This window comes from Phoenix dactylifera, chromosome 3 (assembly GCF_051530095.1).
Source record: "Phoenix dactylifera cultivar Ajwa chromosome 3, Ajwa_hap1_PhDact_Kaust_v1.1, whole genome shotgun sequence".
Classification (NCBI taxonomy): Eukaryota; Viridiplantae; Streptophyta; class Magnoliopsida; order Arecales; family Arecaceae; genus Phoenix; species Phoenix dactylifera.
This window is the reverse complement of record NC_143192.1, coordinates 39,113,977-39,140,858: the sequence shown is the minus strand read 5'-3', so window position 1 is coordinate 39,140,858 and position 26,882 is coordinate 39,113,977. Positions and strand designations below refer to the sequence as shown.

General features: G+C 37.9%; 1 protein-coding gene across 1 annotated transcript in view; it reads left to right on the top strand.

Moving 5' to 3' along the window:
* PIR121 (transcription activator) overlaps positions 1-26,882 on the top strand; it is a 78,907-nt gene that overhangs the window by 48,138 nt on the left and 3,887 nt on the right. The window contains exons 17-27 of the mRNA XM_008811437.5: positions 1,153-1,229; positions 3,725-3,895; positions 7,854-7,930; positions 8,025-8,127; positions 14,598-14,717; positions 14,790-14,933; positions 20,662-20,811; positions 20,908-21,051; positions 22,604-22,691; positions 25,262-25,389; positions 25,702-25,906. Coding sequence (XP_008809659.2) covers positions 1,153-1,229; positions 3,725-3,895; positions 7,854-7,930; positions 8,025-8,127; positions 14,598-14,717; positions 14,790-14,933; positions 20,662-20,811; positions 20,908-21,051; positions 22,604-22,691; positions 25,262-25,389; positions 25,702-25,906 — 1,407 coding nt within the window. The remainder of the gene's footprint in view (positions 1-1,152; positions 1,230-3,724; positions 3,896-7,853; positions 7,931-8,024; positions 8,128-14,597; positions 14,718-14,789; positions 14,934-20,661; positions 20,812-20,907; positions 21,052-22,603; positions 22,692-25,261; positions 25,390-25,701; positions 25,907-26,882) is intronic.

Here is a 26,882-nt window from a genome sequence, read left to right as displayed (position 1 = left end):
TGCCACCAAGCCCCGAATTGAACATCAGACCAACCTAGTTCTGCTTTAGTTCAGTTTGGCAAGCGCTGAACTAGGCCGTTTGGGTTGGTTTTGCAAACCTTGGCTACAGGTGCCATTATTGTTCAATGATGTCATGAGTACGTTCTTTCTTTATCTTCTTTCATTCCAATTGCTAATTACAACACATGTATCTTCTAAATGTATTTTAGATTGCATGTTTTTTGATGTTATATGATATTTATGCTTGTAAATGACTTTAGTGCAAATGTAGAACTTTGACTAGGTCATTTAACTCGATGTTTTTAGTTATTTCTCACAAAAGCATGCCATTTTCCTGAGAAAACATGATCAGAAAACCCAAAACCAATGTTTGGATGCCAAAAAGGCAATAACATGGTGCTTGGAGTAGATCTATATCTACCTATCAATACCCTTTGTTGGTGTTATCCTTGACAAGGCGTGTGCATATCCACCCATTGTGGATATGGTATTGATCCTCTATCTTTCAAGCCTTGTCACAAACTATTTGAGAAATACAACTGTCCGGCAATATAAATGTTGATGCCTGCATATTCTCACTGTCAGCAATAAAAATGTTGGCATCTGCAATATAACATCAGATAAATGATCCACAAGCTTAGAAAATAAAGTAGTGACATTGTGTCCAATGTTGACAATGCATTACTTGCTTCAAACTTGCTTGCATTTTGCACAGGTACCACTGGATGCAGGTGAGACTGGTATTGCTGTTCTGTTGTAGACATCTTATGATGTGAGAACTTAGTTAAATTTCATGCAGTTGAGTGAAAGGAAGGTACACATCTTAGGATGTTCACATGGAAGATAGACTGGTATATACATACTTTTTTCCTAGGTAGATGCATTAGTTGGTTTTTAAACTTTCCGCCTTTCAGCATTGAAGAAATATGCATAATTCATAAAGTTGTTGAGCTAATGTACTTTTTTTTTATTCCCTAGCAACTTTCACTCTAAATTTTGCCTTATAAGCCTGATACTGATAACTACCATTAGAAAATTTACCCTTAGTATGTATCAGCAGTCCGTTCCAATATCTGGTAAACATTGAAAGCATAACAAACTGCATTTAACTTTTGGAAATTATTCACCTAATATGTTTTTTTGTGCTTGCAGCGACCATCGGTACATTAACAGATGTTGGATTCCTTTGGTTTAGAGAATTCTATTTGGAATCTTCTCGTGTCATTCAGGTGAGACTGAAAAAACACAGAGGTACCTATAATAGTTTTTTAAGCTGGTATACCTATACTGCTGTCTGTTCAGTATTTGTTGGCTATTTGGTCTATATTTCTCCATGCATAACATTTGCACAACAGTATTAACAATTTGATGGGTTGAAGCTGCTTCATACAACAGTAGTTATTAACTATTTGGTGTATTACCTTTTTTGTGAATATTTTGAAGTATTATCTGCATTAATGAGAGCCATTTTTAAAGAATCTTCATTTATATAATGTGTTATGAAAATTGTTTATGTTGATAAATCTGCTCCTTTTCACATGTGATAAGTTGGAGCATAAATACATGCATAGAGTGATACGCAGGTGCCAAATTTGTCATAAGTTAAGAGGACCTGGGGACTTGAAGACCTAGATTATTTGTGGGTGTGTTGCGACTCACAATCATTTTATTGGCGCAAGCCACAGAATGGTTCTGTCTCTTGCTAGGCTGGATGTTGTTTAACTTATACTATGTAGTAAATAATTATAGGAGTGGAGCTAATGCATATCCTTGGGACTGATTTATTTGTTGCTATATTCCCAACATAATAGATAAGAATGAGGTCTTATATGGTAGTTTTCTTTGATGATATTGTAATGCACAAATCAATGTGGCATGTGTACATCTGGCATTGCTTGAAGGTCATTAAAGCATTGTGGCTATAGTATGCTGGCTGATTCTAGTTATGAACATATAGTTCTATGAGACAAGCATATGACTACTGGCAGGATCAACCAGGTAGCACACATCCTCCAGTGACGCCGGAACCCTGCCCCTGCCATCCCCCCGTCCTGCGGAGGGAGGACACAGGGGCAGGCCGGACATCGTTGCATCGGGGGCGGCAACTATGGACGGCCACACTTGGGATAGGGACGCGGGGGCCGAGGGCCCCCGGACCGATAAATGCTTGGTGAATAATAGTAACATAGCTTGTTTGCAATTTATATCCAGTGTATAATGTTGTTTTACATACGTATTCACAATACTGAACATGTATTCTGTGTACTGTTGATATGAGTGGACCCCTGTTTCTACACTCAGAGATAGTTGATATGATTATTTGTTGTATGCTGCATACATTATGTTATAGATGTATTTTTTATTTTTTTATAGTGGCATATTTGTGGATTGTACTACCAGCTGATAAGGCTACAAAGACAATATGCAGGCTCCAACCATATGTTGCTTTAATACCACCTTTTGATGATTATCTCATAATTTTATCTGAATGCCATTGCCTTTGCTATGTCAAACTGGATCATTACCAGTTTCTAGAGTTTCGCCACTAGCCAACTGCTAAGGGATCTAAACCTCCAAACTAGAAGCTATAGTTCCTCTTAAGCAGTGGTTAATCCATACCCATTGATTGTCAATGTTTTGCTAAAGCAAGTAGAATTGAAGAATGCCTCATCAGATTGGTGTGCAATTCCTCTATCCACCTTTCCTTTTGTTCTCCCTTTTCACCTCTCTGTCCGACCACGGCCAAAAGGTCCATTTGGACAACTTTGCTCATTTTCAATCTTTAGGCATATTGTCACACGCCCAACCCAAAATCACAAGTCAGAGGCATGGCAACCTCCACATACTTATAGGATGTTACCTCACAAGCATGCAAGTCATCCACCATGATATCATTACAGAATAAATAAGGCAATGGAATAAAATTAGAGCAACTAAAATTTCACAATTTATAATGAAAGCTAATAAGAAACTCCAAGAATTTTGTTCACAAGAATCTGACATCAAATGTTCTCCAAATATTAAATCAAAGAAGGAAACCTACAAAATTGCTTCCAATATTTATGTTAAGGAAACGATACTGATTCTAGGCAATGCCAAACATTCCACTGTCACATCTAGTCAATAATAGCATCTTGTCAGCAACTAGTTCTCTGGATATGTAGAGAAAGAAGAGACGAATTAATGAGCTTGAATATCTTAACTAAACAATTCAAGTAATAAATTAAATAAGTATTCTTGCTAATACTAAGCATATAAGCGAAATCATTTATTTAAATAAAATAAATTTTATAGTCAAGGATTTTCATGTCTGTTCAATTAATCATATTCATATTCATAAGAACAAGTCCAACATATCATAATTCAACTCAATAGCCTTGTAAATTATGCCTATACTCAAGGATTGCTGAATCGTGCCTAACCGACTAGTGCAGGGCATACCATAACTTTTATTGTGCCTTAACAGGCTAGGCCAGCAATTGTTATGGGTCTGTACCTCGATATCTAAGTCCATGTCATCTAGTCAGGTCTTTAATCATGTTTTATTGATCGTGGAATTTAATGTTGTATGTTCTTTTCTTTGTAATTTTATAGTCTTTTGGGTTATAATTTCTATCTCCTATTCTAGTTTATACTTGTATATTTCCTGGTGCTTACTTGATTTTAAGCTCTTCACAAATTGATAGATAGTTCGAAGTGACTATCGTGTGAAATTTGTGTATAGTTTCCAATTGAATGCTCTCTTCCTTGGATGCTGGTGGATCATGTGATTGAGTCCCAAGATGCTGGACTTCTTGAAAGTATTTTGATGCCATTTGATATCTACAATGATTCTGCTCAGCATGCATTGAGTGTGCTGAAACAGCGTTTCCTTTATGATGAAATTGAAGCTGAGGTATGTGAAGTTAAAAATGCACTTCTTTTAGCCTATTTAAATTGGTGATTATTCAACTTATAGTAATACTGATTTTACTTTGTTATGCCATGAAATTGGTAGTTTTAAAAAACATATGTTATTTCAATGTTTTACTTTTTGGGTTGCAATCCATGCCCTTCATGGGTTAGGTATTTATTATCTACCATTGGAGAGAGCTTCGAAATATAGGGCTTTGGCGCTGACAAATAAAACAAAATGGTATAAGTTGCTCTTAAACCACTATAGAAAAATTAGAGTTGATTAGATGTACACAATAGTTTATGTAGTTATTAAACCGGAGATCAACCCAGCCAAGGGTTTGGGTCATTGATCCATTCACAAGGTTAATTGGTTAGACCAGGTTTACATTAAAATGTATTAAAAATTCAAAAGTTACAGAAAAATTAGTTGTAATGTAAGAAAAATATGCATTACTATTGATAAGTTTTCTAGATACTACTTAAATCACATGGATCTACATCCTAAAGTACTCTTTTATGATAGCATAATTAGAAAATTGTTATGAATATTCTAAATATTTAAAAAATTTGTAAAAAATATATTATGCAGGAAATTATGTAGAACTTATTATTATTTTTATTTATTATAAATAATAAAAATTTGAAAATATTTGAAAGTAAAATGAATTTTATTCATTTTCTTACTTCTACCGAAGGAAAAAAAGAATTAATTATTTTTTTTGGAAAAAATCATGGTTTGCTGTACCCGCCCATATCAGGTGTATCACACCAGTAACATATTGGTATGGTACTAAGGTTTGGTATAGTACAAACGCCAAACCAGCTTGCACCAGGTGGAACTAACCAATTCCGTCTGATTGCAAGTTGCACGAACCAAGGATTGCCGAACCAAGTTCAGCCCGAATCGAGCCGACCCGGTCTCAGACCGGGTCGGTTCGCTATAGAAAAATGGTTTTGACCCTGTAAGGGCCGGAACCTCAATAATACTAGCTGGAATTGGCAATTGTTACCGTTACCGGCCGAAACCAGCCGGTACTGAATGGAATCGGATGAAACCGAGTGGTTCTGTCCGGTTCGACTCGGACTCGCGAGTCGGGGGCCAGTGGCCCGCTATGACAATAATGCCACACACCCAACCTGTTCGGTACTGGATCGGTCCGAACCGGTACTGAACCGTACCGGACGCTGACCGATACGGCATCCGGTACTGGTTCGGCGATCGTTGGAATGAACCCACATTGCCAAGTTTCCTGTAATACCTTGGCTTGGTGTGCGAAGGGTCTCATAGCCTATAAGGCTGCAAATGGGTCGGGTTGACCCGAGACCCGACTCGGCCCGACCCGCGTAGACCCGACCCGACCCCGAATTTTAGGACCCGCGGGTCCGGGTCGGGTCCTAAAATTGGACCCAAATCATTTTCTGGGTCGGGTCTGGGTTTACCGAATGGACCCGAAGAGAGAAAGAGAGAGGGGGAAAAAGCAAAAGAGAGTTTTTTTTTCTTTTTTTTGTGTGGGTCGTGGCACTATTGGTCCGTCAGGATCCTCTCTCGGTCTATTACACTGTTGATACCTCTGGGTCGTGTCTCGGTAGCTGGCTTTTCTTTTTTTTTTTTTCCTTCGGTTTTTTGGTTTCTGTTTTTTTTAACTTTTACAGGGAGGAAGTGAGGGAACACCGAACTGAATATGGGTCATGTGCCAGTTTTCTGCAATGGAATTAGATTTTGGAAGAAGGTCTGGGATTTTTTTGTCCTCGTGAGAGGGGAGCTTGGAGACACCAAGTTCCGTCCAATCAGTCACATGGACAAAAAATAGTGTGATATGAAATTTGGCTTGTAGACCGACTTAGTAAGTCGGGGTCATCTGTTCTGACTGGAGATCAACTGCAAGTCTTTCAAGTCACAGGTCACCCAGCACCTCATAATTATGATATGACCAAATTAGATTTGCCCAAATTCTTTCCCAAAAATACAAAAATATTGGACCCGATTCGGACCCGAACCCGACTCGACCCGACCCTCAACCGGGTCGGGTCTGGGTCCAAAATTAGGACCCGAACAAAAAACCGAGTCGGATCGGGGTCACTCAGGACCCGACCCGACCCGACCCATTTGCACCCCTAGTAGCCTAGCATCAGTACAAGGGCTGTACTATACCATACCTAGCCTACAATACGTACCAATACAGTACTTGGTACTAGTATAGTGAACCTTGGAAAGAATTAATCATCAAAATACCTAGCTTTGTCTAATGACACAGAATATCCTGTAAGTACAATAAATTATCATAATGTTACAACATTAAATGGTGTCTTAGTGGCCAAGAGATTTGTAAGTATGCAAGTGATCGTGTGTTTGAATCTCTGTTCGAGCATTAATTTTCAATTTCTTAAAGCCCTCTTCACTTGGTTTTCCACCCCCTGGTCTCGAGTTTTTTATGAAAATTGTGCTTTAACCTAGTTTACAATGGGTCATATGCATTTCCAGTCTGATTATGAAACCAGGATGAATAGGCTGGTTTGCTGGTTTTCCAGTCTGACCGGCTGTGGAGGAAATATGCATTTTTCTCAGCTTTGGCCTGCTATAAACTTGGGCGGGTCTTGACCCAAGGTGTTCAACATGTGTAGAAGAATTTATGTATTGTGGTGGCTCAATTTTTTCAGAAGAATAGTCAGAAGTGCAGTATGCGCGCCTTAGTGTTGCAAACTATAATTTTCAATATGAGACTTGAGTTTGGATGTGTGTTTTGTTGAGGATTGACCTTGCTCAGAAAGGAGAATGCACTGCTTTTTCATGGATCCAGAGGTAGTGATTCTACTTGAGAAAAGGGGCTTTGATGGATGACTATGATCAGAGGTATCTCATAGTAAATATGTTTATTCTTTTGTGAGAATACCATGGGTAGTTATAAATTTAAATTCTAGAATCTAGATGGACTTCAATAATATTCATGACAAAGGAATTAGTAAAGTGACCAATTAGTGAAACTTCTTCTCTTGATCTGCTATAATTAAGGTTCAAGGACAGCTTGAGCCTTATTAGGAGTCTTATATACAGAGTTTCTAGTAATTAATTTGATTTGGTTATAGAGGAAAAAGACAGATGTCCACATCGCATACACTGAGATCATTGCAACAACAAAGAAAAAAAATTGCTTCTGTTATATATAATGATTATGTCCATTATGTGGCTTCCTTAATTGAAGTACACTACCAGTGTTATTTGTTATTCATGTGCGACTAAAGATTCACATCTCAAGGATCAATATAATAATGATTGCTGGCTAGTATGATATGATTTTGGTCATGGGGAAGTATGCCTTGCTACAAGGACATCCGGCGAGATGTTGGGATGGGGCACTGTGCCAAGTGTCAGGATGGGACCATCCCACTATGGTCCCTGCATCTTATGGTGCATCCCGGGACATCCCTCTCCCAGGTGTCAAGTTGAGGTGGGGCATGGTGCATCACTACATCCTGTTCCATGACTAAACAGGGATGGCCCTGTCCCATAGGATTTGAATTGTTGCCTTGATATGGCTTAAAAGATGTATCAAGCACCATGAGGATGACTCAGTACAGCATGACAAAGATCTCGTTCACCCAATACCAATGCACACTGGCCTCTATCATACTGGCTTATGGCCGGTACGAGGCCGGTATGCGTAAGATTTCAACCCATGCTTATGACATATTTTATTCCTTATTATGCCCACTTGAACAAAAGAGAATTTCAAGTAATTTGATTCATTCAAAATTGTGAGTCATGATGTTTTAAATATTTCTTGTAGTAGTAAGCTCCATATTTTAAATTGTAATTATGTTAAAAGTTGTCCATCTTCTAATAAATGTAAATTCTGGTGCACTGTTTGGATGTACCACCTGGACTTCCATCACCTTTGTTTGAGATTTGTGCACATGAAACATCTTCTTCCTTACAAAATTTCCATTTTGTTTTGCAGGTTGATCTTTGTTTTGATCAGCTTGTTTATAAGCTCAATGAGATTATTTTTTCATACTATAAAAGCTGTGCAGCAAGGTATATACTTTTCCTCCTTGTTTTATTCTAATATTATCTGAACTTTGTCATTTTAGCATTATCTTATTTTTGAACTCTTCAAAACTGTCTGCAGTGCATTACTTGATCAGTCATTCCTCGCAGCATGTGATGATGGGGACAAATATTCTGTTAAACCTATCCGATTCGATGAGATTTTCAAGTTGAGGAGAGTAAAAGTATGGATATATATTTTTAACCACTTTCCAGAAGAAGTTTGTTATTGATTATAAAATAGTGTTAGATAAGCAGCTGACTGCCCCCTTAAGTATTTCAATATTTTTGCAGATGCTTTCTATAATTTGGCTAGAAAAAATTGTTTACATCTTGGTTTTATCAATTTTCAGATCTTAGAAAGAGTGATTGTTCATATGAGTATCATCTGGATTACTCTCTCATATTATTACTTGAAGTCGACAATTTCATGGGTGCAGAAGCTTTTTTGTCCTTGCACATGCAATTTGTTGACCCTGCTTTGTATGAATGATGATTTCTAAATCGACATGCCGATATTTTGATTAATTATTTAAATTCATGTCAACTATATCTATGACTCTGTTTATAAGACACACAAGCCACATTGCTGGGATGGGGTATATCTCCAGATGGCAGTTGTATGTAGACCTCCTTGGTTACGTCATTCTCAAGGATGATTAAACATTTATACCTTAGTTACCTGAAATAGATGCTGGTTTGGGACCCCAACTCTTCATCTAACCCAACGTACCCATGTCAACATGACATGGCCTAGGTACTGCTATGGGATCAGTGTAGGACCCATCACCAAAACCCTAGGATGTTGCAAAGAAATTAGAGAACAGAGGTATGACGGTTTACGAAACCGATGCCGATAATCATACCAATTAGGTACCAGATTGGTACGGTACAATACCATACTGTACCGACACATGGTACAAGACATGGTACTGGATTCATTCATCTAAATATCCTTAAATAAGTCTTGCTTAAGTCAAACTATTTTAGTTCCTTTACATTTTCAATGTGCCACTTTGATTCATTCATTCTACCAAATACTAGATACTTCCTTCATAAAGTCATCCTTGTCCCATATACGCTGCATTTCAAAGATCTAAATTCACCTCATTTTCTCTCACCTTAAAACTCCAAATCTTAATCTTACATATTTATGCCCTCCATTTCCCCAATTTTCCCCAATCCTTAGTATCAATTATTGTAATTTGTCTTTCTCCGCATTTTGAACCCCAATACTTTGTTTCATACAACAACTAATGGTCTTACTATTGAATCATAATTTTCTTTAATCCTTAAGAATTTACTAGAATGACAAAAGAATAACTAAATACAACATATATATATATATATATATATATATATATATATATATATATATATATATATATACACATGGTCTGCCGTACCGGTCGGTACGGGCCGGTACATACCGGTACCGGACCCTACCGGTACGGTATAGCTACATATTTCGGTACCGAACCGTACCGGCCCGTATCGACCGGTACCGACGGCTACCGGCCCGTACCGACTCGGTACCGGCCCGTACCGACTCGGTACCGGCCAGTCCATACCGGCTCCAAAATTTTTTTTTGGTTTTTAGCCCCATCAGTACAGTACCGGTTCGGCTCGGTTTGGTTCGGCACCGTACCGGTACCGATGTCCACCGGTACGTCGGTACAGTTGGTACTGCGTACCTTGTATATATATATATATTTATTATTCTATCATAAATGAATCAAAAATGCTTTAATTTTTACATTCTCCGACTCTTTTATATATATATATAATGTAATATACTTATACAACATGAAAATTGCATTCCCATATACTAATTATATAACCTTGCTTACACTAATCCTATATTTAGCCTTAGTGATCCTAACCAAATTTCTAATTGCTTAAGCATTCTATACTCATCCTAATACAAAACCTAGAGATCATATATCCAAGCTCTTGTGCTAGTGAGCCCACCAGTATGAGAAGCACTACCAACATAGGTTTGCTCTAATACGCCTATAATTGTCATGCCCCTGACTCAAAAGCATGTGTTGAGGGATGTGGCAACTTGCTCCACACACCAAGGCTGTGCTCCATGCAAGCCAATGCAAGGTCAGAGGAACTGGTATCAGGCATCGTATCGGTTCTCCTGCGGGACAACTCGGTACGGGCCGTGTCGGGCCCGTACCAAGAGAGGGACCGTGGGAGAGAGAAAAATAGAAAGAGAGATCAAGTGGAGGAGGGAGGGTCAGAGGAAGGCGGCACTTAAAAATTGCGAATTTTTTTAAGGCCGCGGTCGGACTCTGTTTCGTTGGTCGTGGTCTTGCTTTCCACGGCCAAGGCCGGCCTCCGATGGCCTCTGGTGGCTCTCCGCCTGCGTCCCACCGTCTCTCCCTCCCTCGCTAGCTCTCTTTTCTTCTCCTTCTCCAGCTCTGGCAACGGGTTCCGTTTTCATTGCTGGAACCGTACTGGTGAGCCACCGGTATGATTCGGGATGGCTGGAACCGTCCGATTTGGGACGGTGCTGCCGACCCTAGCTCCACGATCCTGCAAGGCAATGAACGTGTCAAGCACCAAATACAAATCAATCTAACGCATTAAGGAATTTACAAATAAATCTACAGAACAATTCAAATCTTTGAAGTTTCAACAAGTTCTACAAAACCACAATATTAAGTGGTTTTAGACAAAACTATAGTGGCAAGGTCTGTCCAACTAGATTTAGGTTCTCACTCTATGCTCACATTCCACTCACAACCCATCACCTCCTAACCCTCGGGCTCTGAGAAAAGAGAAAGAAGAGTGAACTGAAAAGCCTGGTAAGCAACCAACACTATGACCAAATGGATCAAGCAAGTATGACAAAATGAACTTTTAACAATTTATGGTTCCACAATATACAATAGCTTATTTAACAAAACAAATATAGGGTTTCTATAATCAAAATTATAAATTGAATTCCAAAGAGCTGTATTTATTTATTTTTTTCAAATCAGCATCCAAATGCAATTCCAGAGAGTTTTTTATAATCGATTACCAAAACCAAAATTACTTATGCAGAGGTTTCCAATAAGCAATTTATGACCATTTTCTAAAATTATTTATCAAATAAGACAAAATAATGCGATTGAAAATGTTAGGATTTGCATAATTGATATTTCATATACAAATATTTCCAAATACAAATATAAAAAATATTTTCCAAAACTAATATCCCATATACAATTCCAAAGGCAATTTATAAGCTGGATTTTAAAACCAACATATCACATACAAATATTTATAAAAAACAAAAACAATTTTCCACATCAATATTTCACATGTAATTCCAATAAGAATTTATTAACTATTTCCCAAAGCCAGTATTTGACAACTCATCAATCTATAAGACTCCAGCCTCATTATCCCTGTGGCAGGGCTTAGCATGCTGCATTTAACCCCTGCATAGTAGGTTCACTGTTCTGCATTTAAATCATGTGGAGTAGGTCCATTGTATTGTGTTTAACCCCTCTTAGGTAGGTCCATAGTAAACCATTTCTAGAACGATTGAAGTACCAATATAGAACCCCCCCATTGGCAGGGTCCACTATGTTAATATACTGAGAGTCCAAAGCAAGTACACAAAATTCAATTGTTTTTACCAATAGCATTCATTCTAGTTTCAAATTTACAAAGATAGCTCATACAGTTCATAAAATGCTTATTTTATTCATGAGCATCAAAAGAATTTCAAATATTTGACATATATTTATGGTTTTCAAAGAAGTGCATCTAACACTTTCAAAAAGACACAATTCAAAGTTTCATGCAAGGGTTTCTAATGATTCAAATATTTCTTGTAAACATGAAATAATTCATAATTATGAAGGCACATGAATTTCAAGATATTTAAGAGTTTCGGTGACATAATAATCTCTTGCTTGATCCAATTTACAAGTATATAAAGTAAACTATACCATTTTCAAACATCTTGCAATAATATCATAAATATATATCTTAAGATATAAATACTCAGATTAGATTGAGATTACTTACCTTGCAACCATCAACAAATAAGTAGATTAACTACTTCACAGGGATCCCTCGAACCCTAATAACCTTGCCCTATTTCCCACCACAGCGAGAGATAGGAGGTATGGTAAGGGTCCCCTCTAGATTAGCCTAGAGAAAGAGAGAGAATAAAATGGGGAGAGAGAGAGAGTGAGAGGGAGTGAGAGTGAGAAAGAGGTAGGAAAGAGGCAGAGTGTGAGAGAGATGGTGGGGAAGCTCAATCCCTCATTGTTCCCTTCCATAGAGAGGGAGAGAGGGGGAGAGGGGGGAAGAGAGAAGGGAAAAGGGAAGGAGAGAGAATATGAGAGAATTGAGTGAGAGGGAGAGGGAGGTAGGATGATGTGGTGGAAAAGAGGGCCTGGAGCCGTCCCACTTCCTCCACAAAGAAAAAGAGGGAGAGAGATTAAGAGGAGGGAGAGGCCAACAAAGGTTCACCAAATGGTGGTGGCATGATGAGAAGTACCAGTGGTGGGGCTCGGCTAGGAAGAGGAGGGGAGAATAAGAAAAGAAGGGAAGTGAGAGAGGAAAGCAGGGAAGAGGCTTGCGAGGGGTCATTGATGGCGATGGCATAGTGGGAGCTCAGCTGGGAGGAGGAGGTGCATGAGTTCGAGGTGGGATGAGGTAGTGGAGAAAACAAATGAGTGCAGCGCCTGTATTGAGAAGGGTATCGTCTTAGATAGGCCTAATAAGGACTAGGCCATCTAGCGGAGTGATAAGAAAGGTGGTGGTGGAGAAGGTCAGCATCCTATTGGTGGCCCAGGCTGACAAGGGCGTTGGTCGGCTGGAGGAACTCCATGGTGGAGGGTGAAGAGCATGGGTGGTGTGAGCAAGCGATTGAGAGAGAGCAAGAGATCAAAAGATAGGGAGTAATTGAGGGTTGTGGATAAGGTTTGCAATCTCAGTACCGAGTATCGTACCAGTACGTTATCAGTACAGTATTATCGGTATGGTATAGTCGATATGGTGCGGTACGGACTCTATCATCAAAATATCCCTCTAACCATTTTTCTCTCTATCTCGGTACACCTTGGTATGAGTCATTACACACCTTGGTACGGGGCTTGTATCGATCCGAACATAAGTTTCACACCGGTTCCCACCCGGTACAATATGGTACATCGTTACCAGACAGTATAGAGCAGTATGACAAAGCAAGGTTGTGGGTTTTAAGGGGATTGGCTTGGATCGAACCAGCTGGTGCTAGTTTGAACTGAGCCGAGTTGAGGTGGTTCCACTTGGTTCGAACCAGATAGGACTAATTCTTGCTGAATCCTGCACTGACCCCTCATATTGACCCAATGTCGTCAGTACATTACGCCTCAAACCGGCAGTTCATGTCAATTTTGAGAACCTAGAGGGGCATGAGATCTGATTAGAAGGTAGAGGCAGAAAAGGAAAGAGACTAAATCTCATAGAAATTAGAGGGAGAGAGGAGAGGGAGAGATAAAGGGGGTAACAATGGAAGGAACCAGAGCACCTACCTGGATATAGGCGAGCCACCAATGGAGTGGATCACGTGGATCTAGCTAACAAAGTCCGCAGTGGTCGTCGAAACTCGGGGTAATCTGGCAGAGGTTAATAGAGCTTGCAATGGTTACATTTGCTTCAGCTTATGTGGAGAAAGATGAGGGTTCAGTTTCGGGCTGCTGAAATGCACGAGGCACATCTTCCTTTTTCTTCCTTTTCTTTTGCATTTTTTTGTAGCATGTGCCTTCTTAACTGCGGTACCATTTGATGGGTGGCTGTGATATCATCAATAAACAGCTACACGAAAACGTTTGATGAGTGGCTGTGAACCCTCGGTAAACTGCTATATTGGAAAATTAAATAGCTGTTCCTAAACTGTTTTCGATTTAATTACTAGCGTCTGTTGGTCCAAAAGTTTTTTTTTATGTCCCGTCCTTTATTTAGATACAATTTAATATTTAGTCCCTGACTTGTGTATAAAATAAGATACAAGTGTGTAAAACATGCATAAATTCCCATATAAAAAATATAATTATATCTAATACAAATATAAGATACCTCTTAGGAGTAAGAAGTTGGACAAAACATGGCTAGGTCCTACCTGTCAGATAATAGTTAGGTGTGTTCCTGTACCTGCAGCCAATTTTTGGATCCTTTGTAGCTAAGCCCATTATCCTTGGAGATGAGACAAAGCTGGCACCCGAACCTGACACCCATACCAGAAACCATGCAACATAGGTTTTGGTTTTGTTAATTGAGAAGTGTGTTATTACTCATGTTGAGGTGCTCCTTTTTACTGCAGCTACCATGTTATATAAGTTTTATCCAGCAATCTCTATATATTTTTATTATTTAAACACTAGAAGTATTTGAGAATATTTAACTGCATTGGTAATTAGATTGATCAAGGTATGATCATAATCATGTCTACATGCATGTAATGAGTCTGTTTCTGAAATATCAGCTACCAGAGCAGATATTATTTTCTGATTCGGTTTATGATTTTATGACCCTTGTTGTCTACAGTTTCTACTTGCTGTATATTTCTCTCCCTGTTCCATATTTAGTTCTATTCTCATGTAGCTGATTATTTCTTTCGGAATTTCTCTAATTAATGGTGGAGCATCTTTCTGATATTTAGGTGTTGGGTAGGAGTATTGATCTGAGAAACTTAATTACTCAAAGAATGAACAAGTTATTCCGAGAGAACATTGATTTTCTATTGGACCATTTTGAGAATCAGGATCTATGTGCCATTGTGGTAAGTTACTTTATCAATATGAAATTGTGTTATCCGGACACTTAAACTAACTTGGTCACTTAACTTCTGAAGGAACTAGAAAAACTCTTGGATGTCTTGAAGCTCACACATCGGTTACTTTCCAAAGATCTTGAACTTGACTCATTTACTTTGATGTTGAATGAGATGCAAGAGAACCTTTCTCTTGTTTCATTTTCTAGTCGTGTTTCTTATCAGGTTTGGCTTTCTATCTTATTTTTTCCAATGTTGCTTATATTTTAATTTGTGGATTGCATTGGTAAAATTTGAAGGATTTTGTTGCACTAGTAGCGGTTGGTGTGCTTGGTACCTGGGCTCTTTAGTTCACAATAAACTGTACAAATGCACTGTTACTAAAATGGCCCCTAAAAATTGCTCACTGCCATTTGACCCATCTGAGGGACCACAAATTTGCCCCTGGGAATTTAACCTTAGGAGAGACATTTGATGCAGAGATAAATTAGAGTATAATCCCTTCAAATTAACAACATAGAATGGTGCTTTATTATTTTAGTAGGGTTTATGACTTCCAAAAGACTTTAGAGCAAGGTTCATTGAACCGGTACCTGTGTCGGTCGGCTGCTGGTTCAGTTCAGGGTAAATTGAGTGGTTCATTCCGATTCAATAGACCACGAATCAAGCTTTGTAAAGAGGTGGGGGGTCGAACCGGTTCAAATCGGTGCGAACTGAGCGGTTCGCACCGGTTCCGCTCCGAACCGCCCGGTTTAGGGCGGTTCCGAGCGGTGCGGGGGGAGGGGGGGATTTCGAAACTTAGGGCCTAACCAACCCGGTTCCCCACCGGCTTGGTTCGGTACGGGGTGAACCAGGTGGTTTGGCCTGGTTCGGCATGCTTTGCTTTAGAGACTATTTCTGATTTTTGCTTTTTAGACAAGTGAACTTCTTATTAACTGGTTTTATTAAATGCTATCTTTTAGCATAAAATTCTTAGAATAACTGCTCTTTTAGTTTTAATGGATTCTTTCAATTTTAAGAGCTTTGTGTCTTGATACTTTTTGGTTAGGTCTATCGTGCAAAAATGTTTTTTGTTAATTCTCACAAATTTAAGGTTTTGCATAGTAAGAAATTTGTTAACATGAGAGTTATCTCCCTAAGGTTTATATCCACTTGGTTTAATCAAGCATAATTTGCTTTCGTTCTTCCAAGTTCATATGTTCTCATAATTCATATGTATTTGTAGTCAGGCACTATTCCTTTTTAATGGAAGATCATTCTACCCATTTGAAGTCAAGTACTCCATGACATTGAATGATGGACTTTTAGTTTAAGTATATCGAGAAGCCTCTTGTTTTTAAGAGGTAGTTAACCTATACTAGCAAAGTCTAAAACTCCTCGTACAACAAGGTCGATACCCTATTTTAATATGAGACAAAAAATTTCATTTCAGTGAATTATATTGACTTCTAATTGAAGTATAGTTGAAGGCTTACTTTGTGTTAATGGCTCCATGACCTCTTTTAGATGGACACCTAAGAGTCCATTAGTAGAAGGGTCAAGGCCCTACTTTTTGATAGAGACATCTTTTGTGAATGAGAAGAAAAAGTAAAACGGAGATGATGGAGCACATGGTAGTAGGGGTGCCAATCGGGTCAGGTGGAGCTAGATACGGGTCAAATGCATGTTAGGTCAAAAATCTATCAACTTCAAACCAACCTATTTATTAAATGAGTCAAAAATATAGATCCAAACCTAACTATTTTAGCCCAACCCAAGCTACACCAAGTTGAATCAAGTTAAATGAGTTACACAGGTTAAGCATTGCCAGAGAACCTATATCTTTCATTGAAAGGAACAGGTAATCAAGAGTTCACCAATTGAGTGTTTTATTGAAAGATATTTATAGGCATCCAAAGTATGACTACTTGGCCACGACCTAATTTTTAGAGGAATCCTTTTTATCTGTTTGATTGAAAGAAATGATCTTCCTATTCCTTTTATAGCACTTAGTTCCAAATTCAGATGGTTGGTTTCTCTTGTAATTGAGGAGCAGTTAGGGGTTTTCTTGATCGTAACTGGTTCTAGAAAGCCCGTTCTGATGGTTACCTTTGGACTAGATTAAACCAAGATTGACGATAATAAGTGCGGCCTTCTAAAACCACAAGATGGTAGTTTTCATCCATTTAAAATGGTCTCCTTTTAAAAAATGATGTTTGATTGAATAAGAAGTTCGGATAAATATGGTCCTCTATGGTCGTAGGATTAAAATTTCCATTTATTGAACATATTCTTTTCATTGAGGATGTCGAACCCAGATGCAATCCATTTTTTTTCTTTTGAGATTATAGGGGGGGATTTTTAGCCCCATCTAATTTATTGAGGTAATAAATTTACTGATAGTCCAGGCAGGACTCTTAACTTGGTCATTGGTAATAACTCCAAGAAACTTTAGCAACTTAACCTACTTATAGTCCAATGCAACCAATAGGTTATAAGTAGAGCTTTTTGTAGATTTAATATGATATATTCATCAATTTTCCATAATTCTATTAAAAATGGATATAATAGGATTTGCTGCATTATAAGTGTGACGTCTTTGGCCATATAATGATAAGTTTCTTTCATTAATTCTAAAATAGACTAGTTGGACAATGAGGTCCATTAGATTATTTGATTTTTTTTTTCTACTTTTTATATAGCCATTTGATAGTTGTCTTTGTAAGTAGATAAGGTGATACAATCTGACCCATCTATTAGTCAGTGTAACTTTTTCAGCCATTGGATTATCTGTTTTGTTGATTAAATAGATGAACTAATCTAGTTCATCTATCTATTAGATGATTAGCTTTGTCTAAGTCTCTAGATGAAGCAAACCAATCTTTCATTTATCCATCAGAAAGATTTCCATGACTGAGGGTGAGCCTTAGCATAAAGATAAGGTTGCTCCATTTTTGACATGGGTGTCATAGATTTGAAACATGGAAACAGACTCTTTGTACGTGAGGGTAAGGCTACATACAACTGACCCTCCTCAGACCTCACTATGATGGAAGCCTCATGCACTAGGCCACCATTTAGCTGACCACGACTGGTTCGGGTATATCATAGGGGTGGTTTAAATGTCTAAGTGCGTTAGGATTATGCAATAGGGCTTGTTATTTTATGCAAGTTCATACTTTCAATCAAGGTACGCTTCCCTGTAACGGCCCCCGAACTAGTGCCACCTTATCACTGTGTCAGTATAGTATGGGGCCGATTGGGCATATTGAGTGTTAATACACCTCCCGTACCATATATTGGTACCAAACATATACAATATGGTATGGCATACCATGCTTTCATTAGACTCGAGAGAAAAAATATATGTTGTAATTCAAGGTTTTTGATTTGTTCAAGGGCTTGGAACCCTAAAATTCTATTAAAGCAAGTGAAAACAACAATAGAAACCTATAAACAAAAAAAGAAACAAAAAAGTCAAAAAATAAATTTATTTTGATGTACGTTGTGCTGACCAACATGGTGCAACATTACAACATACATTGTTGGTGACTCGGTATGGTATTGGTACTGTGCTGACTCGGAACGTGGCTAGCATGGAGTTTGATATTTGTGCATAGAACTTTGGTTGCAACATTAGCCATTCATGGCTTGATGAGGTGAAGCATGGAGCTTTTTATTTGTTCTAGCTGTGGTTGTGTCCAATTGTCTCAAATACCGATACGCCTTTGAGATAATTGAATATGTGTCAAACACTTGTAAGTATTTTTTAAAAAAAATATATATGGAGATACGCCAATTGAATACTTTTGGGCACATCCTATATTTTCTTGGGGGTCGCAGGTGAAATGGTTCTGGTTTTAGAACACTCGATTCCACAATCTATTAAGGTCTTTAGATCAAGGATTGCTGAACCAAGCTGAACTGACCGTTCAGCCTGGACCGAGCAGACCCGGTCTCCAATGGAAGATGCGTTCCGGTCCGTAGAGGCCAGAACTTGATTGGATGTGGCCGGAACCGATCGGTTCACACTGGATCCGGGGCCCCGTTGTGGACTTTAAAAATATGTAATTGATTGTACCTTGATTTGAGGATATTTTATGTTGTTCATTTTATGACTTGTATTATTTTGAAATCATAAGATGCATCATCTAGTTTATACCGGAATTATAGATATATCAAAAAACATCAAAAAGGCATCAAGAAAACAATAAAAAAAATCAAATTAGGCTTAAATTTATAGAAAAAGTTCGAAAAGAGATAGAACTACCAAAAAAAATATAAATTAGGGCGTGTCGATCCATGAATCAGCACTCCCGGTTCGGTATTGGTTCGGTTCGGTTTGAACCGGTACCGAACTGTATCGATCATCGACCGGTACGGGTCTCGGTACCGGTTCGACGAACCTTGCTTTAGATGTCATCTGTGTGTCTTTCTGAGAGAGAGAGAGAGAGGGGGGGGGGGGAGAGAGAGAGAACTAGAAACTTTCAATATATGTAAACCACAAGCAATATATTTATTTGTTGCATATCTAAACCTGGTTATTGCAGAAGTTGTCATTTTGGTGTGTGTCCATAAACCAAGAGGTGCTGTACTCATATCCTCTATTCCATATTCATGCTTCATAGACTTTGGTTCAGGAAGAAGGCATAGATAAGCCTTTAATATGTACCAATTTTGAAGCTTCACTACTTGGACATTTAGCAGGATTTGGATTCTGGCACCTGTTGTAGTGTCTGATTTGGCAAATGTTACTTATCCAAATGCACTTTGTCATATTAGTTATTTTTAAAAATGTAAAATGTATCTATGCGAAATTCTAAACAACAGTGGTAGCTTTCACTTTATTTATTTTTGCAGCTGATCACTTATTTCTTTCATTCCTTAGCATATTTTATATAATAACTGCCCTTCTATATTGTTATTAGTTGCTTAATGGCATTTGTTCACTAATGTCTGCTTACCTGAAATGTTAAATAATTTTTGTGAGTTTGTGTCTGGTATTCTCATGACCTTTGAGAACTTGAGTCAAGAAGCATTGTACATAGGACCTTAGGTAAAAAGGATTAAGTTAATTGGTTTTATTTAAATACAAAAATAGCGGGGAACAGCTTTCTTAATGAGAATGTTAGGCAGTGAAGAGTGCACATGCACATGAGATGATCATAGGTTATGATGGCTGTTGAGGTTTATATTGGTTATCTTATGAGAGATTACAGTATAGAAATTACTAGTTTTGCACCAATAAAGGATAAAATTAGGGAGAACAATTTGGTCCCCTGACTAACTAGGTAAAATAATGCAGGAATGTCAGAATAGATTGAAAATTTGGAAAGTGGGGAATTTGCAATGGGTATCTTGAATAGGCGTACTGGAAAGGGATTTTTGACAATTCGTATTGGTGGATTTGGCCTTGGATATGAACCCATAATGAGGTAGGACCCCAAACCAGATGGCAATAAATTGTTTCTTTCTGTTATTGATTTGTGCATATAGACATTTAAGCATTCATATACATACATAAACATTCATAAGTGAGTGTATGTGTTTGTGTATGTTTGTGTCTAGTTATATATGTAAAAAAGTCCATGATTAATTACATGCATAAATACATACAAAAATATAACCATATACGAGATATATAATGTACTGTAGACAAAATAGAGTGATTGTAAGATCACATATGCAGCAGTGGCTATTTTAGTTTTTCTTTAAAGGATCTAAAGCATGTAGCTTAGTGATGTTGCTCAGGCATTATGTATTTTCATGCAGCCAATTACTGATTTGCTGTTTGAAACTAAGATAACACAACTAGATGTTCCTGTTGATATGGCTACAAATTTGTGGTTTCTGTTTTCCTTTTGTTTGAAACTAAGATAACACAACTAGATGATCCTGTTGATATAGCTACAAATTTGTGGTTCCTGTTTTCCTTTTATGGCTCCTTCCAGTTAGTTTTTTGTTGTACTTCCAGATTTGGAATGCAATGCAAAATGACTTCTTGCCCAACTTTATCCTCTGCAATACTACTCAACGTTTCATCCGCTCTTCAAAGGGAGCTCGCCATGCTCCACAAAAGACAATTATTTTGAGCAGAAAGCCTTACTTCTATTGTGGTTCTCAAGTAAGTTGCTTTTTGAAATCTAGACTTGTTCCTAATACTATTCAAATAAATGTTGAGCCCTTTGCTAGATATTTGATGTGATGCCATTTATTGCAGGATTTGAACTTGGCATATCAAAGTCTTGCCGAACTGTACTCTGAGTTCTTTGGGATTCCTCACATGTTTGCAATTGTCCGACTTTTAGGATCCAGATCTTTACCTTGGATTATTCGAGCTTTACTAGATTATATATCAAGTAAGGTGAGCTATGTAGAGACAAAAAATTATGGACATTGTTGGTCATTTATTGTAGGGCAGATATTTGTAATCATCTTTTCTTTTTGCAATAATGTAGTTTAATTTTTTTTTCTTTTATCCTGATGTTCTGCACCATTTTTGTGTCATCAACTGTTTTGTGTTCCAATTATAATCATCAGGCAACTTCTTTGTCTCTTCTAATATAATTTATTCACTTCAAGAAACTGGCATATAGATTACTACACAAATAATTTTGCAACATAAGATATTTAAAAAATAAATTACAGTGCAATTGCAATTAATCTTTATCTTGGTTAGACTAGACTAGCAATAAATTTCTTTAGGACGGCAACATATCAGCTACCTCGCCTGCCATTTTATTATCTTCATAATATATGCAAACCATAACCAAGGATTTAGGTGCTGGCCATGCTGTTCTGCTCACACCATGCCAGGCTAGTACTAGTATCCAACATGGCACTTATTTAACATTTTTTCAATTATTTTCAATGAAAAATACTTTTAAAATCTCTTTTTTTGGTTTCAGCATGGCTCTGCATGGTGCTGATTAGGCACTGTATGTCAGAGCATTCCCACTAGCACCAATTTTTAAAACCTTGCTGTAAGCATGCTTTATTTGCATTAAAAATTATGATGCTTTCGTGGATATTTATATGAGGTTAACTATGTTATGCTTCTGACCATGGTATGCTGAACCGGCCCGTATCGTTCGGTTCAGCTCGTACTGGACTGGTCCGGTTCCTGACCAGTCCGGTTCGGCTGTGGAAAATGGTTCCGGCCCCTATGGGGCAGGAACTAAGCGGTTTCCTCTGCAAACCGGACCGGTTCGCACCGGCCTACATGCGGGGCTGCATGCCCGCACCGCCGCGCACGGGGAAGAGCACCCGCACGGGCATGGGGCAAGGCACCCGCGAGGTTCCCCCCGCGCATTTCCCAGCTCCCACGGGCAGTTCCGGGTGCGCGCGGGTTAGCGCGCCCACGTGCTGCCCCGCGCGGGAGGATATTTAATGCCACAGAGTGGCATTCGTGTGCGCCCCCGTGTGCGTACGAAAAAAATCCGCGCACGCTTTTACCTCTTCCGGTTCGGTACCGGTTTAAACCGGTCCGAACCGGAACCATATCGATCCGATAGGTGACCGATACGCGGTACCGATAACCGGAACCGTACCAATCTGGTAGGCGACTGGTACGTCCGCTAGTACCGGTGCGGAGTACCCTGCTTCTGACCAAAGTCTTTTAGTTTGCCATCTGCTATGGGTGCTTGAACAATTGAACTTTTGTTGTTTATTCCATTTGGTGAGTGTCTTGATTCCCATGTACAAGAATTCTGTGTTTTCTTGGATTTTCCTATGGGACCCTAGAAATACTATTTAAGAGACTTATATTACTCTTCATCTGTTACTCTTACCAAGTTCATAATATACTTCTTTTACTTAGTCTAAATGCTTCAGATCTGCAAAAATCTGTTTTAAAGTTTAATTATCAAAAAGTTTTCGGCATAAATACTTACAGCTGCTTAAACTTACCATCTTAGATAACAGCAATTGTGCCTCAAATTACTGGATTACAAGAAGCATTGCCTAAATCTATTGGACTACTGCCTTTTGATGCTGGTGTAGCAGGTGAACTTAGTGCATAACTCATAACTATGATAATGCACTTGAAATTTATATAGTTCTTTGCCTCATGTTTGTTATATATCATAGATTGTTCCATCTTCTGAAGGCTAACCATGTTTTTGTCACTGATATATTTTCATAAAGTTTTTTCTTGTGATATTATTCATAGAATTGAGTTATAAGATTACCAACGAAACTAACTTCTAGTGGAACCAAGTTTGAGAAAAAAATATTGAGTAGTTGGAAAATGTGTTCATTATATCACTGAATCTTATGTGTTCCTTGTATCACTAATTTTTCTCTTTACAAATCCAAAGAATGTGTGCTTAAAGGAAAACCAAAGCACAACTCGTATTCCCTCCACACTTTGAGACTGCTCAGGGGACACAAATTCATCAGCTTAAAAAAATGAAAATCTTAAATGAACTCCAATTCCTTCCTCCTACCCACCATATTTTTCATTGGAAACTATGTAACTAACACTATGCTTAGCACCACTTTAACTTCCTTTCCACCAAATGTGGTGCATGTATAATAGAGATATTTTTGAATAACAGCCCATTTGTTTCATCCTGTAAGTGCCAAACTGGAATGGTAATCACCAAGCTTCAACCCCTTTCGCTACTTATTCTCCATCCCTCCCCAAAATATATCTAACCTGACTATTCAAAGTATAAGCAATTGTTGGGGGTAAAACCAACACGCCAGCTGATGGTTCAATCTCTATTTATGGCCTACTTTTTACCCCATGTTTAGCACCCCATAAAAGATAAACCTTGCAGTCTTTCTCTTTCTTAAATCTATCTTACTCAATGCAAGAAGGTACTTGATTGCCTACATTTTAAATGGGCAATATAGACTTTTCTTATCCATGACACCATATCTTCTCTCAACAAGGTGCTACTATTAGTCATTCTGAGCCAGCAAGAATCGAACTTATGCAATGCAAGTGTGGCATTTTAGTGTCAACATGGTAATTTCAACAAATATTTGTCCTTAAGTATCTTGTGGCAGCATATTGAAGTGATCCGATTGGGGAGAAGGAAGAAGTTCCTTCAACTTGGACAACTCAAATCTGTATAGAATAGAATAACAGAGAATATGATGAATGGTGAAAGGTAGGGTCTTGGCTTCCTTTTCTTTCATTAAGGATTAATAAAATTAAGTTAAAAAGCCTCTATTTATACTAGCAAACTGTACCCTTGCCTAATCCATGTCGGATTCCTCTTCTAGATAAAAGAGGTTACAAGTTTTTCAAAATGGACAAGGCTAGTGGAGATAATCATGAAAACACTAAATTCCTCCTGGAGCTAGATCTTGATTGCTACATCAACTTTGTCATAGCTAATTCGCCTACTTCTTTACAGATTGAGAGATTTTCTATCAAAGGTTTTCCACCAAGGAAATGTTACCTTAATCGGCCCGCTTTGAGGCCCAAATAAAGGAACTATCCCCCAATCACTACGTATGCCAAACCTTTAAGGGTGGACGCAGCATCATAGATCTCAAAAATTACCCAAAATCAAAAAAAGAGCACCTCAATCGAACTTTGTATGGGCAAGTTATGTCCTTCAAATGTTTTGATGTGTAATTTGTCTTGTAATGTGACGAATCTTTCTCCCGAATCGTATCCAGACCAACCCATGGTGACCAAAGTAGTCCATATTAGGTATAATGATCTTGTTGGATCATAAAGGTAGCGAACTTTTTAAATAGAATTACAAATAAGAGGCATCCATAATAGTATTTTAATCATGGGAGTTGCGCAGGCGTTCTGGTTATTAAAATTCACAAAATTTCATTCGTATGTTAAAAATGATAATAATAATTTTGTATTAAATGCCAGATTGAGTGGCTTTATCATATAATGAAATCACTAAGATTGGCTTGGCTAAGTATGCAAACTTCTTGTACCTAAGTTCCAAATTAATTGCCTGTATCTTTTTACATGTATACAAGCATACGGAATTCAGATTAGCATGACCATCTGTTAATCTAAGCATCACATGCATTCAGATTTTATATTGTTCCAACTACATATGATGGTCTCATCAGTGATCCGAGCATGCGCACATATTGCTTTTTTCATCGTCACATTCCAGTGATGTTAGTCTACCAATTCTTGCATCTGTCTCCAAGAATATATTATAATCTCTTCAAATATGCCAAACAACATTATTCACAATGATGAAGGTCTAAGAATATTCAACTATGTGGATCTTAATCTTCAAAAATTCTCTTATGTTAATTTGTTTCATTGCTACTATTGTTGTTATCATGTATGTTTTGCAGTTACTAGGATTTGGTACTTAAAATTAAGAAACAGCCACTTCGCTAGTTCAAATGTGGGTTTCAATTTTGATTACACTATTATATCACCTCTTTGGAAGTATACAAAACTTGCAACTGATCTGAACTAAAGCTTGAGAAGTATAATAGGATAGCACTTATTACATGTTTATTACTTCAAATCTCACTGCATTTGAATTTGAAGTTGTCTTTTTTCCTCTCCACATCAATTTTATCCATTGATTTTTGACAAAATTTATGTTACGATTTTTGACTAACTACAGGCTGCCAAAAGATTATTCATGAACAGCTAACCTGGGGAGCAAAATCAGATCTCAAAGCAGAAGTTCTTCATGGTTTGAAGGAAATTGGTAGTGCATTGTATTGGATGAGCCTTCTAGACATTGTACTGGTGAGAACATTAGCATGCTCAATTAGAAAATATACCCTCTGGCTTTATGGAAACTAAGGTGTTCTGCAACATACTGATACTGATCCTTTTTGTTTCTTATTATAATTCTAATTAACATGACTTGAAGTGACAAAATTTAGCTTTTGCATACAGTTCAGAATTCAGATGTCTTTCTAATTTTTCACCAGCTAATTTTTAGTTTTAGCTTAAATTTAATCATGATAATCTTTCTCATTTCCCATAATGCTGTTTTTGATTGTTTAGTTCATATTGTTACTGACCATCATATCTGTAATCTGACACCTACAACAGAGACAAGTTGACATGACACAATTCATGCAAGTAGCCCCATGGTTAGGACTGGTTCCTGGAACTGATGGAGAATTAAAGCAGGCGGATAATGGCAATAGTCCCATCATCAAGTTATTCAAATCTGCCACAAATGCAGTCCTATCAAATCCAACATGTCCAAATCCATCATCTTTCCTAATCATGTCAAAACAAGCAGAAGCTGCTGGTAATTCTTGTCATTCACAGGCCTGAACTTTTTTGTATATTTTATTAGATGTTATACCTAAATGCCAAGTTTTAATATGAGGGATATGCAATAGTTTCAGTTCAAAGATTTAAAACACTCCTTGATCTTCAATAAATTTGATTATCTGACGAGATTTTGAATGTATCATGATGTCAATTGCTCAAGATATCCCAAAAGCCCAGCCCAAGCCTCAATTGAAAATCATAGGTTGGTCTTGTGCCCAGCTTGAAATAAACCTCTCAAGGACGAACTCCAAAGATTGGGTTTAATTGGGGGATTAGGCTACTACAAGTAGAAGAGGTGTCTTGTGGTTGCTGCAGAGTGTGGTAAGACAATACTATACAGGAGTACAGGACCTACATGTCCATAATGATTGGGGGTAATGGTGTTGCTGTGGGCCTTTGGCATTGTGGTTTGGGTTGGGGCAATTGCACTTGCTATGCTGATAGTGGAGAAGGGAGGAGGGACGAGGTTCAATGACTAAAGAGGAGCGAGGTAAGGTTAAGATTTACATGATACAACAATAGAGGACAACCCTGGGGAATAACTATCTTAGTTGTTCCCATTGGCAGATGATAGTTTTACTCCCATCTAGGGGTGCAATTGAACCAAGTCGAGTAGCTAGAGCTCGAGCTCGACTCGATTCAAAATACTCGGACTCGAAACTCAACTCAAGATCAATCGAGTCTTAATATCTAAGCTCAAATTTGACCTGATCACAAAAAAGAAAAACAGTACTTTAGATTGACTCGACTTGACTCGACTCGAATATCAACCAAGCCATACTGGAGCTTGAGCTCGAATTTGAGCCTTAATCATAATTAAAGATATGGTTAAGATAAAATATGACATAATATTATATTTTTAAAATATTAAATTAATAATATATTATAAATATAATATATTATTATTTTATACACATATATATATACTCGACTAGGCTCGTGTACCTTCC